The sequence below is a fragment of the Pelobates fuscus genome, chromosome 7, assembly GCF_036172605.1.
Source record: "Pelobates fuscus isolate aPelFus1 chromosome 7, aPelFus1.pri, whole genome shotgun sequence".
NCBI lineage: Eukaryota > Metazoa > Chordata > Amphibia > Anura > Pelobatidae > Pelobates > Pelobates fuscus.
Genome location: NC_086323.1, coordinates 7,824,061 through 7,837,688, shown reverse-complemented (window position 1 = coordinate 7,837,688; position 13,628 = coordinate 7,824,061). Strand labels below are relative to the sequence as shown.

Sequence of the window (13,628 nt, the reverse complement as noted above, 5' to 3'; positions counted from 1 at the left end):
GCCTGGAACAGCCGCAGCCAGAGTCCATCACATTAATCATTTTACACTCTGCAAACTATGGTACGTTTATTAGTAATAGCCACATGCCAATCTGCATGGGGTCAGTCTGTCCATTATCCCAGCCAATGCTCATTATTTTACTAATCGCTTGACAGAAAATACCGCAGCCCTCTAGAACTACATATGCTGGAAAGTGGTTTACGGGATAAAGCTAGACACTATAGGAAAAGATGGGAGCATCTCCTTCTGGATAGGGAGGGGTCTGCCTCAGGGCTCGACAAACCCCAGGCGCCAGGTCGCCATGACGACTAGAAATTGTGCCCTGGCATCTGGGATTTGTCAGCCTTTTACCTAAAGTGGCCGGTTATGTAGGTGGCAGGCTCAGGAAGCTGTGTAGCCGCCCGCCCGCGGGAGGTAAGGAGCCGTCCGCCTGCACACCCGCTCAGGGAGAGTTGTAGCCGGTCGCCCTGGGTGTGGTATGGAAGCGGCAGGCTGGGGCAACGCAGCTCCTCTCTGCTCCCTCGTGCTGTATAATGATGCCGGGAGCCGGAATGTGACGTAATTCCGGCATCACTGCAGACAGTGCGAGGGAGCAGACAGGAGCTGCAGGAAGATCATTGCCCCCTCGCGCTGTGTGGAGCCGGAATATGACGTAATTCCGACCTCGGTATCACTGTAGACAGTGCGAGGGAGCAGAGAGGAGCTGCAGGAAGATCATTGCTCCCTCGCACACAGGAATAGCAGCCCCACTGGACCCCACGGAAAGTCCACTCAGCTCTCCCAAAGGTAGGTAGGCTGGGTGGATTAGAATTAAAAATATAAATGTGTGTTAGAGAGAGTGTGTCGAAACCAACCTCGCCACTATGCACTGGAGAAGCCTGGTTGCTCGCCTGCTCCCTTTAGACTATGGCCCCTGTTCTTTTTCCCTGCAGAAAGGCTGGTTTGTGCCTTTCTGTGGACTGCTTAAGCCATGCTACCCCAGATAGCTATGCCATGGAGCCCAGTCGTATACTGAAAGACTGTATGAAAGACTTTGGCTCCATGGCGATTGAACTGTATGTATGTGATCTGAGCGCCATCCGGTAATAACGTGCTCTCAGATCTAAGTTATCTGGGGATAGGTAGAATGTCTGTATTTTATGTATAAATGTAACCTTGTGTATTTTATTGTATTTTACTGTCTTTTTACTGCCATGTGCTTAATGGATTTGTCTCTGTCCTTGGAGATAATTGGATTACTTCTCAATTATCTCCAGGATAGAAGACTCTGTGGAACTGGTTTTGGGCAGAAAAGCCATGCTTCATTTGGTCACAAAGGACTTCGATCTATCTTTTGAACCAATGGACCAATTTGGATGATTTTGACATATGTTTGTATTTGGAGTATGCTGATTCGGAAAATGTAATGCATACTTTCAAAGTTATGAATATTGTGTAACAACTGTATTCCTCTGCCTGTGATAATGAGATTACCCATTGTGCTCAGTAATCATATCACAGGCAGAGGGGAGGATTTTGTGTGGGAGTGTCTGTGTGTATTGTACGGATTGATTGATTGGTTGTTCTGTAAAACCCTGTGGGTAGTACTATGTTTGTGGATTGGGAATAAAAGAGGCTGTATGTGCCAGGACAGTCAGATTCTGCTTAACCCTTAAAACGAAGTGTCGTCTCGTTATTGGGGGAATTGGATTGTATGCTGACTGCCAGGAGTGTAACCCTTTCGTATGGTTTTCCTGTTCGGCTGTTTCCAGTATTCGTGGAGTTTGCAGTTCAGGAGATTGGTGCTTACAGTAGCTGTCAGTGTATCTGGAAAGGGGAATATCGCCTAAACGGTTTTTAACCTCTGGTGAGCAAAACGGTCCGTTACAGAAAGTATGTCTGTGTGTGTGTCTGTCAGTTAGAGTGTGCGTGTGTTTGTCTGTCAGAGAGTGTGTGTCTGTTTAGGTACCTGCCTCCCTCCGATCACATGATTGGTGTTTTTACTTACCATTTTTCCCGCCTCCATGGCCATGAGTATGTATATTACTCCATATTACGCATGTGCTCTATGGGTAACATTCAGCGCCAACATGTAGATCAATGACACAGGACTCTCTAGTGGCCATCTGAGTGACTGTCACTAGAGGTCCTAGTAGGCAGCAATGAAAACACTGCCTTTTCATTGAAACGGCTACAGAGATAGGCTATAGGCACCATAACAACTACATTAATCTGTAGTGGTTCTAGTGACAATAGTGTCCCTTAAAAAAATGGCTCTTAACTTTTTTAGCTGGCTCCTAGATTCCAAACAAATGTGTCAAGCTGCCTACTAAACTGCCCATGTGGACAGAAATGAAACATTCTTAAATGAGTACTTACAAAGGTAAATGCTAGGACACTCCTAGTACTATACCCACTGCTGCGCAGTAGTGGTTATGGTGGTTGGAGTATCTCTTTAATGCATTATAATTAGAGGTGTAATTTCCCCCTAGTTTCCCATTAACACCGTTATGTACCTGGAAATGATGTTCTCCGTTACTGTCTGTGTATTTTGGAGTGTGCAGGAAAATAAGCAAGTTTTGACGCAGGTAGTACGCCATGGCTTGAAGACACGACAAAGAGGATTGTGGGATTGTAAACAGCTGAACTTCTGTTGGTGGAGTTCCTCTTGGCTGGATAAACTGAAAGGAAGAGACAGAAGGTATTAGTAGGAAAGCCTCTAAATCCTGAGGCACATGTGGCTGTAAAGGAAGTGATGCAAAAAACAAGTTCATGCCAGCTCACCTCCACATCTGCTGGGGTCAGCTTGCAGTTCCGCTGCAGCATAACAGTGATGATATCCAGAGTCGCCTCATCTAGACGTTTTCGGAGCACTTTTACCAAATCATCGGTGATCTCTGAACCTGTGGTTACAAAACACAGTCAGGGGGCCTGGCTATAAATTCAGAGGATAAAATCCCTCCTTGAAGAAAATATGTTCTCCGTTTTAACGTGAGCTCTGACACCTATTCCACCTATTATCGGCAAAAAATCTAAACAAAGTTAGAACACTAAACAATAAAATCATTAAACTTTAAAGGATAACAGTTAAAAACTATTTGTAATATAATCATTTAATTAAATATTAAAAGGAAATAGATTATCTGTTAAAAGAAGTATTTATGATAAAAAAACAAATAGCAAAAGCCCATCCCTTCCTTTAGTATATGACAGTCTCTATGGTCCTCCTTGCTTCTGTGATGGAAGTGAAGCAAGCAAGACCAGAGAGATTGACTGTCAATACAGCTTCAGTCGGTGAATTAACCAACTAGTTCAGCATAATATAAAAAAAAAGCATCTAAACAGGTTTGCCAGAATGAACAACAAGGGCTATTACTAGGAGTTACTCATTAGGCTAATGTACAAAAGCAGAAATTGATTTAAATAAATACGTAATGCAATCATGGGCTATTCCATTTCATTACCTTTGAATGCAAAGTAATGTAGGCGTGCGGGGGGTTTATTTACACGAGACAGACACCGCACATACTTTTAACCCCTTCAGGACCGGCCTGTTTTTGCGATGTTTGTACGTTAAGGACCAGAGCAGTTTTAACACTTTTGTGGTGTTTGTGTTTAGCTGTAATTTTCCGCTCTCTCATTTACGGTTCCCATACAAGTTATATACTGTTTTTTTCACGACAAGAAGGGCTTTCTTTACATACCAGTATATATATTATGTCATATATTGTATTTAAAAAAAAATAATAAAATATGGTGAAAAATAAAAAAAAAAACATGTTTTTGGACTTTTACTTGAAAAATCTTTTACTTATCTACAAAAGCTAATGAAAAAAACTGCTAAATAGATTCAAAATTTTGTCCCGAGTTTAAAAACACCCAGTGTTTACATGCTTTATTGCTTTTTTTTTGCAAGTTATAGGCCTATAAATACAAGTAGGAAATTGCTGTTTCAATATATATATATTTTAAATGTATCAATAGTGACATTGTTACACCGTTATCTGTCATAAATCCCTGAAACACACCCAACATGTACATATTTTTTAAAGTAGACAACCCAGGGTATTCAAAATGGGGTATGTCCAGTTTTTTTTAGTAGCCACCTAGTCACAAACACTGGCCAAAGTTAGCATTTATATTTGTTTGTGTGTTAAAAATGCAAAAAACGCTAACTTTGGCCGGTGTTTGTGACTAAGTGGCTACTAAAAAAAGCTGAACATACCCCATTTGCAATACCTTGGGTTGTCTTCTTTTGCAAATGGTATGCCATCATGGGGCTAATTCCCATTCCTTGGCTACCATACGCTCTCAAAGGCAACCTAACCAATCTGACAAATTTCAATTAAAAAAAAAAAAAGTAAAATCAAGCCTTATATTTGACCCTGTAACTTTCACAAACACTATAAAACCTCTACATGTGGGGTACTGTTATACTCAGGAGACTTCGCTGAACACAAATATTAGTGTATCAGAACAGTAAAATATATCACAGCAATAATATCCTCAGTGAAAGAGCTGTTTGTGTGTGAAAAATGCAAAAAACTTCACTTTCACTGACAATATCATCGCTGTGATATGTTTTACTGTTTTGAAACACTAATATTTGTGTTCAGCGAAGTCTCCCGAGTAAAACAGTACCCCCATGTACAGGATTTAGGGTGTCATAGAAAGTTACAGGGTTAAACACAGTGCTAGCAAATTAAATTATCTGGACTTTTGGCCTGGGTTGGCAGGCAGGTCCCTCAAATTGCAATCATTAAAATTACTTAATTAGGTAAAAATATTACATAAATATGCACGTAGAATTTTAATATATATACATATTTATATATTTGACGTCTACGTGTATATTTATGAAATTATTTATGTAATTATATATGTGGACATATGTATATTTCGTATTATTTTTATTTATTTATACATAGATATATATATCATTACATTCTAAGTGTATTTTGATATAAATATATATATATCAATATCAAAATACTGTTAGAATAAAACTGAATATATATATATATAATTTTTTTTTAATTATTAAAAATTATTTTTATTTTTTGTTATTTATTTTTATTAACATATTATTTGTATTTTATAATAATATATATATACCATATATATATAGTTATTATATATATTGTATATATTCGTGTGTAATTTAAATATAAGTGTATTTTTATAATTATATACGTATATATAAATATAAAAATACACTTAGTGTGACATTATATATATGATATATATACATATATTATATATAGGTATATATAGATATAATACATGTATATATAGCATATATATATACACATATTATTTTTTTTACACAGATTTTTTTTTTACACTTTATTTTGGATTTTTCACTTGCAGGGAGACTGCCTGTCAGCACAGACAGTCCCCCTGCAGGCAGATACACAGACCCCTATTGCGGTCATGTGATCGAGTGATCACATGGCCGTGGGGTCCTGATCTGCCGAGGGGGGACTGCCCGGGCAGACAGGCAACCCCCCTGGACCGGGAGGAGAGCTGATCGCCGCCGTGGGACCGACGGCGATCAGGTAAGTAGCCCAAAACCGTTATGACGGTTCAGGACCGTCAGCGGTCCAAACGCACGTTTTACCGCTGACGGTCCTGAACCGTCAGCGGTCGTTAAGGGGTTAACCAAGTAATCTAGACCCAGGATAAACATGGATGGCACTCGGGCATTAGACATGTTCTCTAAATCAAATTTATAATGGTCTCAGCAGCTGACAGGCTAACTGAGCAGACACACGTTGAATGAGCTCCTGGACCAAAACAACGAAAATCACGAATAGCGGCAGCTAAACAGCAGATTTTACCGCAAAACTCACGGGCTAAACAGAGGGGATCGCGGTGATCCGAACGACACCAAACTTGGAATCCTGCAGACCCGGATTACCAGCATTTCACCCGCTGGGGCCTACAAGCTTCTTAGGCTTCTTAACCCCATTAATAATAGCAGACGGAACGGTCGCATGCAAACTGCGCTCCGTGAATAACGACCTGTTAACCGGATCAAAACCCGTACATCGCTGGTGGAAACCGGATCTCCAGGCAACCAGAGCAGATATGGGTCGGAAAGTTAAAAAACAAAAACCAGATAAGCCGAAGCCAGGCGCCAGCATCGGGGACTTATGGAGGCAAGCACATGGCGCCTCCTTACCCAAAATGGGCGCCTACCTGGGTGAGAGTTCCGACTTCTCGGACGACCAGCTAATGGAGCCTGAGGACTTCCACATGCCCTCCCTACGAGAGCCAGACCAGAAACCGGCAGCAATTGCCACCAAACCGGACTCTGCGCCGGTGACCAAGGCGGACATGCAGGAGCTTCTGGCAGGCCTGCGGAGGGACCTACAAGGGGACATGGCGGCCTTTCAAAAGGATTTGCAGAATCTGCAGGGTCGGATGGGAAACATGGAAAAGGACTCCCACGACGCAAAGGCACACATTACCCACCTGGAACAGGAGATACAAACACTCCACCGACAACATGCAGCCGCGGAACAGAAGTTCGCGGCTTTCGAGGATGTCAGACGCAGCAATAATCTTAAAATCAGGGGGCTAGCTGATGAGATCCCGGACGCGGAACTACCGCACTGCGTGAGGCGGCTGATAACAGCGATACTCGCACCCAAACAGGCGAAAGGGGTGATAATTGAAGATATGTTCCGCATTCCGAGACCTTCAAAGGCACCCACCACGGCCCCACGGGACCTAATAGTCCGCTTTCAAACAAAACACGACAAGGCTGCGGTAATGGGGGCACTCAGGGGGAAGACCCCCAACAATTTTGAGAACTCGAACCTCACTTTCTTTGCCGATCTGTCGGGGTACACCTTAGGCTGGCTTCGATGCTCAGAGCCAGAGACATTACCTATCGCTGGAGGGGGTCTCAGGTCCTAACGGTCCTCCAGGCCGGCAACACATACCCAATCCGGGACCTTGAGGGAGCAATGGCCATCTTGGAGACTCTCGGCCTCCCACGGGATGCACTTACTGTCGGAGGGGCGAGAGCCACAACCTCGACACACACGTGGAACCCGGCAGGCACAGCCCCGTTTGTGCCACGAAGACTTCAAGGAGACAATTACAAGGCAGCCACTTCCTAAACCCCGGGCATAAAAGCTGGAAGGGGACCTGCTACCAACTTACCTGTGCAGAACTCAACCGGCTCGTGCTCAACTATCTGCCCCTTGCAGACCGGGCCCGTGCCTGGGCATGCACTTGAGAACTCTTCTCACCTAAACACTCATCTTTAACCATAGTTTCTCTTTTATTACTTTTACGTTTTTACTATCACCAAAGCTTTCGTTCATTTACTCCACGCTACTAGAAGCCTTCCACTCAGAAGCAGGCTTCCTATATGTCTTGGATTGAAACGGAAGCATGAATGACTCATTGATCACCACCAGGCTTCGAATATCACCGGGCAGGCATTTGTATATAGCCTTATGTAAAACTGTTGTGGTCTATTATGTGCAGCGTGCTCGTATATAGCAGGGCTAGGTTTATTGTTTTTCTTTACTGTTTTTTTTTTCTAAACTATATTAGTTGCAGGACGGTACTTTGTCTTTAAAACCTTAAGCCTTCACATCATTGCCCCGCCCATTCTAATTCTACTGCTACTGGCCTTGCTATGCTGGTGGCTGACCACATTATAATCCACGCATTATAAATTATACACACATGCCTCTAACTGGCATTGGTACACTCTTTACCACACAACACATATACCTTACGCTTGCCTCAGTAATGCTCCGATGACTACACACTACCTCACCCCAACGATAGGGTACAGCTGCCCCGCTATACAGGCACCTTCTGTTAATTGACATGAAGAGCTCACACACCGCGCCTCTGCTGGTGTTGATAACCTAACGATCTCATGCAACCACCATCATTCCTTTATTCTCTGTTGTTAAAGTTTGTGATATTATTTTAATTGAGCAGCCTCCATGGTTACGTTAGAACTGTTTGAATATTGTACGCTAAACCTGTGCATATCCGTGCCATTACTATAGATTTTAGGGTTCCACATTAACGCAATACCGCCATAGTGATAAAGCAAGAGAACTCAAGACTAGCACTTAGCCCTCTTATCAGGGAGATGGCGATATGTCCTAACCTTTTACCGTGCTGTGCTTATAGACAGCTTGCTACTGGCCACCTCCATGGCAACTAGCTCGAGGACCTGTCGACCTTACAGATATACGCTTACTTTTAGGTGCGCAACCACGAGCGTACTATATTAGAGTATATGCATACCCAGCCTGGTATAACCATCATTAACGATAGCCTACTAAGGTACCATAACTCGCTCATTACATATATTGGCTCATGTATTATTACTTATAAGTTACTGAAGTATCATTGTTTGTTAACCTTATGTTCCAGCATTTTACCACTCGTTGTGGATGTCATAAAGTTTAATAGTCTCACATTATACGTATAAAACTGTGCTGTCTATTCTGCCACAAATTGTACTGCTAATGTTAAGCTCGCAACGGCTGTTGTGGCCTTGCACGTCTATTGTCATTTCAAGCACAAATAAAATAAAGAATTTAAAAAAAATAATGGTCTCAGCAATTAACGCTGGTAATTTTTAAAATCTGCATTTTAATTAAGTTAATTAATTTAGCAGCGAGTTCTAACAGTGCTTATCTACCTGGCAGAGATGGCACCCCATGTCCTGCTGGGGAGTGATATTCAGATGGGAAGGGGAGTGTACTGACTATGTCAAACACTAATCGAAATCCAGAGACTTATTTAACCCCAGTTTCTGTATTGACTTTGTGTAGTGCCACATGAGTGAGAATTCATTCCTTCACTTATTGTGTAATATAAACTCTATATAAATATATATCTTTTAACACATTTTCTACTCAAAATCTCACCTGCTTCCCCAACTCCATGAACGTGAAGCAGAATGTGTTTGTCCATCTGTCCCACAGGTCGTGAAGAGTCTGTACCTCTGGAAGACAGCAAATCCAAGGACAGACGGCTTCCCTGTATAAACACAATAATTAAAGGTTTGGAAGTCCCAACCATGTCCTGAATGGGCTCTTCCGAATTAGTTACTGTACCATGAGGTCCTCTGATGAAATAGGTTCCTGGCTGCGTGACAGAGCCAGCGACCGTGACATCATTGATTGATCCATGTCCCATGAGCGTCCATTGCTGGAAGTCTCAGACAGTCTGTAAGGAGAGATATGGGGCAGATACCAAATGAGACTGGCCAGAAAAGAAACAGAATGAATCACAAACACAATACAACAGGTTTCATTAACGCTAACATTATAAATTCATGTTAAAGCACTAAAAAACGCACTGACACCATTTCTTATATTCTTTCTAGACTTCAAAAACAAATTTCTTACAGGACCAACCCACTATTAATGGGACACTCCGGGAACTATTACAACTTTATTTCAATTAAGTTCTTATGGTGTGTGGAGGTCCTGGCCGCCTTCTTACCTTACAGGGTAAAGATTTAACCACTAACTGTGGGAGACAGCACATGATTGCTCTGCCCAGCAGGTCTGACACTTCAATCTGAATGGGAGTTGGTGATAGATTGAGACTGTCCGTTGATGCTCTGATCAGCCTCCAGTCTGAGGTTTCCAGATTGACGATTTGGACCAAGAAAAGAAGTACCTAGGTAGAGCAGTCAGGTGCCGTCTTCAAAATGTTGGAATTAAACAGGTTACTGGTTTAACTCCTTAAGGTATGATTATTCCTAGGACTTCCTCACACCATAACAACTTAAATGCAACAAAGTTGTTATGGTGCTCAAAGTGATTTTAATATTCATAAAGCAATGTGGAAACATGAAGCCATGACAGCATTCATTTTTAGTAAGAGACTTTGTGGAATCGGTACCTGAGATAGAATACAGCCTTGGTAGACCGCTCTTGATAAACAAACATATTCTTTCTGTTCCCGACAGAGAATGCGTTAAGCACGGATCGCAGGGACTGAATGGCTGTGGAGACAAAGAAACACCCATGGCAGAATGCTACATGTCCAAAGAAACCTGTACCCAGAACCCAATCCGTTTGGGTGGGGAGGATTACCTCTAGAAACTCCCATGTTGGGTCCCATCTTTAGTCGAGGATGAATATGTATAACTGTTCTCCAGACTACATCGCAGGCAAAGTGTCCGGGCATGAAGTGCATGGTGGCTGCCAAGTAATCTCGTGGCTGGTAACTTTCCTCACCAGTGTAATCTGCAAGGCAGAAATGACAGTAACACTGAGACCACTCACTGTGAAACCGAGACCGGCCAACCGCCTTGACACGGAGACCGGCCAACCGCCCTGACACAAACTATTCACTGTGAGAGAAGAGAAGGTTAGCAGATATGTCGGAGTAACCGTTGTCCCAAATTCCCAGAGAAGAGGAAACATTAGAAGTCACCCAAAAATGGCTACATTTATATTACATGATGAAGACCCCAATTTCCTTTAAAAATAACAAATAACATAGTGCAGACTATCTAAATAAAATGACAAAATATTGAGGGGTATCTGGGAGAGGTGGCTGTACTATTGAAAGATTTGTCTTGACCAGTCTGGCTGACTACCTCAATTCCAACGCTCCACTCTATTGAGACTGCTCTCAAAGTTACTAACGACCTAATCGCAGCTAAATCCAAAGGCCACTACTCCATACTAATTCTTCTTGACCTCTCTGCTGCCTTTGACACAGTTGATCATGTTCTCCTTCTTGAAACTCTTCAGTCACTCAGTCTCTGTGACACTGCCCTCACATGGTTTTCCTCCTCTCTCTCATTCAGTGTCTCCTTTTCTAATGATACCTCCTCCCCTCTCGGTTGGAGTTCCCAAGGCTCTGTCCTTGGTCCCCTTCTATTTTCTCTTTATACTGCCTCTCTTGGCAAACGTATTACCTCATTTGGATTCCACTTCCACCTGACACTCAGATTTATTTCTACTCCCCGGACCTCTCTCTGCCGTTCTGCAATGTGTCACTGCTTGCCTTTCTTCCATCTCTGACTGGATGTCCTCCCGCTTTCTGAAACTGCATCTCTCTAAAACTGAGCTCCTAGTCTTTCCTCCTCCTAATACCGATCCTTCTCTTTCGCTCTCCCTTCAAGTTAGTGATATCCACATAAGTCCATTCCTGCAAGCGCGCTGTCTTGGCGTCATACTTGATTCTGGCCTCTCCTTTGAGCCTTATGTCCAGTCTGTTACCAAATCCTGCAGATTCCACCTTAAAAACACAGCCCACATCTGCTCCTTTCTTATGCAAGATGCTACAAAGGACCTTGTCCATATCTCTTGCATGGATTATTGTAACCCTCTCCTAATTGGCCTTCCCAAAAGAAATATTGCCCAGCGACAGTCTGTAATGAATGCTGCAGCCAGACTGATTTTCCTCTCTAGTTGATCCTCTCACACCTCACCACTCTGTCATGCCTTACTTTGCCTTCCTGTATCCTATAGGAGTCATTTCAAAGTGCTAACCTATACCTATAAAGCACTGACCAATTCTAGGCCCTCTTATATCTCCTCACCGATCCACAGGTATGCCCCTTCCAGGTCTCTCTGCTCTGCCTGTGACCTGCTCCTGTCCGCTGCTCGCACTCGTACGGCCAACTCACACTTGTAGGACTTCTCGCAGGCGGCTCCCTTCCTATGTAACAGCCAGCCTACCGCCATCAGACTCTCCCCTAGTCTTCAGTCGTTTAAGAAATGCCTTAAAACCCATCTCTTTAGGAAAGCTTATGGCCTCCCAGAATAACCTCTACCTTACATAGCTGTCTCTTGCTCTCTCCTAAAGGGCAGCACTCTACTCTCTCCTCCAGCTCTGCTTCATTCCACCTTGTTTGATTGCTATCTCCTGTCCTAATGTGTTTTATACCCAACCTTCTCTAGACTATAAGCTCGTTTTAACAGGGTCCTCTTCAACCTATTGTTCCTGTAAGTGTTTTGTAATGGTCTTATTTTTTGTTAAATCTCCCCTTTTATAATATTGTAAAATGCTACGGAATCTGCTGGTGCTATATAAATGCCAATAATAATAATAATAATAATGTATATTTATGTTGTCAATTTCAGAGTATGATCTGAAGATATCACATTCATTGCAGTTTAACCCCTTAAGGACGAGTGACGGACGAGGTCCGTCACTCAGGGGAAACCCTTAACGACGAGTGACGGACCTTGTCCGTCACGCGGTAAAATTAACCCCAGATCGCCGCAATCGCGGCAATCGTGGCAATCGTGGGGTTAATGGTGCTCCGGTCTTCCTCTATATTAGAGGCAGACCGGGAGCACCGGATCGGGTTGTCCCAGTACATGTGCCCGCTCTGACAGCATGTCATAGCGAGCACATGTGCTGTGTATACTCACCTCCACCTCCCTGCACTTCCGGGTTCAGTGCGAAGTGCAGGGAGACGGATCTTCAGTGATCCTGCCCCCTGGTGGAAAAAAAACATAGTAAAATTAAAATCCCATCCCCCTTTACCCCCCCCTTTAACCATTTTAATAAAAAAAATAACCCCTTCCCTGACAATTGATCACTGACTACAGTGATCAATTGGCAGGGATTACATTTTACTATGATCTGATTTTTTTTGTTTAACCCCTGAGGGTTAATTCTTTTTTTTTTTTTTTTTTTAACCCTCAGGAGGTAAAAATTAATTTTATTAATTAATTTAAATATTTTAAAATTATAAATTTAGCTAGCTGGGGAGGGTGGAAGTTAGTGGGGAATTGGGGGATTTAGTGTTAGGCTAACTAGGGGTTAACATTAAAAAAAGTTTTAAAATAAGCTTTAAAAAGTTAAAAACTTAAGTTAAAAAAAGTTTTAATAACATTTAAATAAAAAAATAAAAAAAATAAACTCTTTACCCAGTCCAAATAAAAATTAACCCCTTCCCTGCCAGTCGATCACTGCCTACAGTGATCAAAATACAGATCACAATATTATACTGTGATCTAATTTTTTGTAACCCCTGACCTCAGGGGTTAAATTTATTTAATTAACTAATTTAAATATTGTATAATTAAATATTTTGCTAGCTGGGGTGGGTGGGAGTTATGGGAAAATGGGGAATTTACTGTTAGTGCTGCTTACTGCTAGTTAGGGGTTAACGGTAAAAAAAAAAATGCTAAATCTGTAAAAAAAAAAGTTTTACGAAAGTTTAGGAAACTTAAAAAAAATTAATAAGCAAAACAAAAGTTTAAAAAATAGTTTTAAAAAGTAAAAAAAAGTTAAAAAATACATTTAATAACGCTCATTACCACTACACCTGGTACAAGCTAGGGAAAAAATGATCCCACGCTAAGGTTCAAAATATGCCTTTTGAAATACCCTGGGATGTCTTCTTTAAGAAATGGTATGGCTTTATGGGGTATTTGGATTATATAGCCTGGTAAAATACTCTAAAATGGGACATGGGAACAGCGTAAAAAATAAAAGTTTGAAAAAAAATGGAATGGCTGTGTCCCAAATGTGCCCCTCCAATGTCCACATATACCTGGCAAAGGTACATACGGGGGTATTGCTGTACTCAGACCACATAGCTGAGCAACATATGAAGTATTATACAGTCGTAGCACACATAAGGTTTGCTAAATATACTGTGCAAACTCACTTTGTGTGTC

The 13,628-nt window shown here is 42.1% G+C and overlaps 1 protein-coding gene across 1 annotated transcript in view; it reads right to left on the bottom strand.

Annotated features, from left to right (window-relative positions):
• Positions 1-13,628, bottom strand: part of SZT2 (SZT2 subunit of KICSTOR complex) — a 127,940-nt gene that overhangs the window by 23,840 nt on the left and 90,472 nt on the right. Inside the window, exons 44-49 of the mRNA XM_063427658.1 lie at positions 10,074-10,226; positions 9,880-9,982; positions 9,084-9,195; positions 8,895-9,006; positions 2,764-2,882; positions 2,496-2,660 (exon numbers count right to left, since the gene is read on the bottom strand). Of these exons, the coding sequence (XP_063283728.1) occupies positions 2,496-2,660; positions 2,764-2,882; positions 8,895-9,006; positions 9,084-9,195; positions 9,880-9,982; positions 10,074-10,226 (764 nt within the window). The remainder of the gene's footprint in view (positions 1-2,495; positions 2,661-2,763; positions 2,883-8,894; positions 9,007-9,083; positions 9,196-9,879; positions 9,983-10,073; positions 10,227-13,628) is intronic.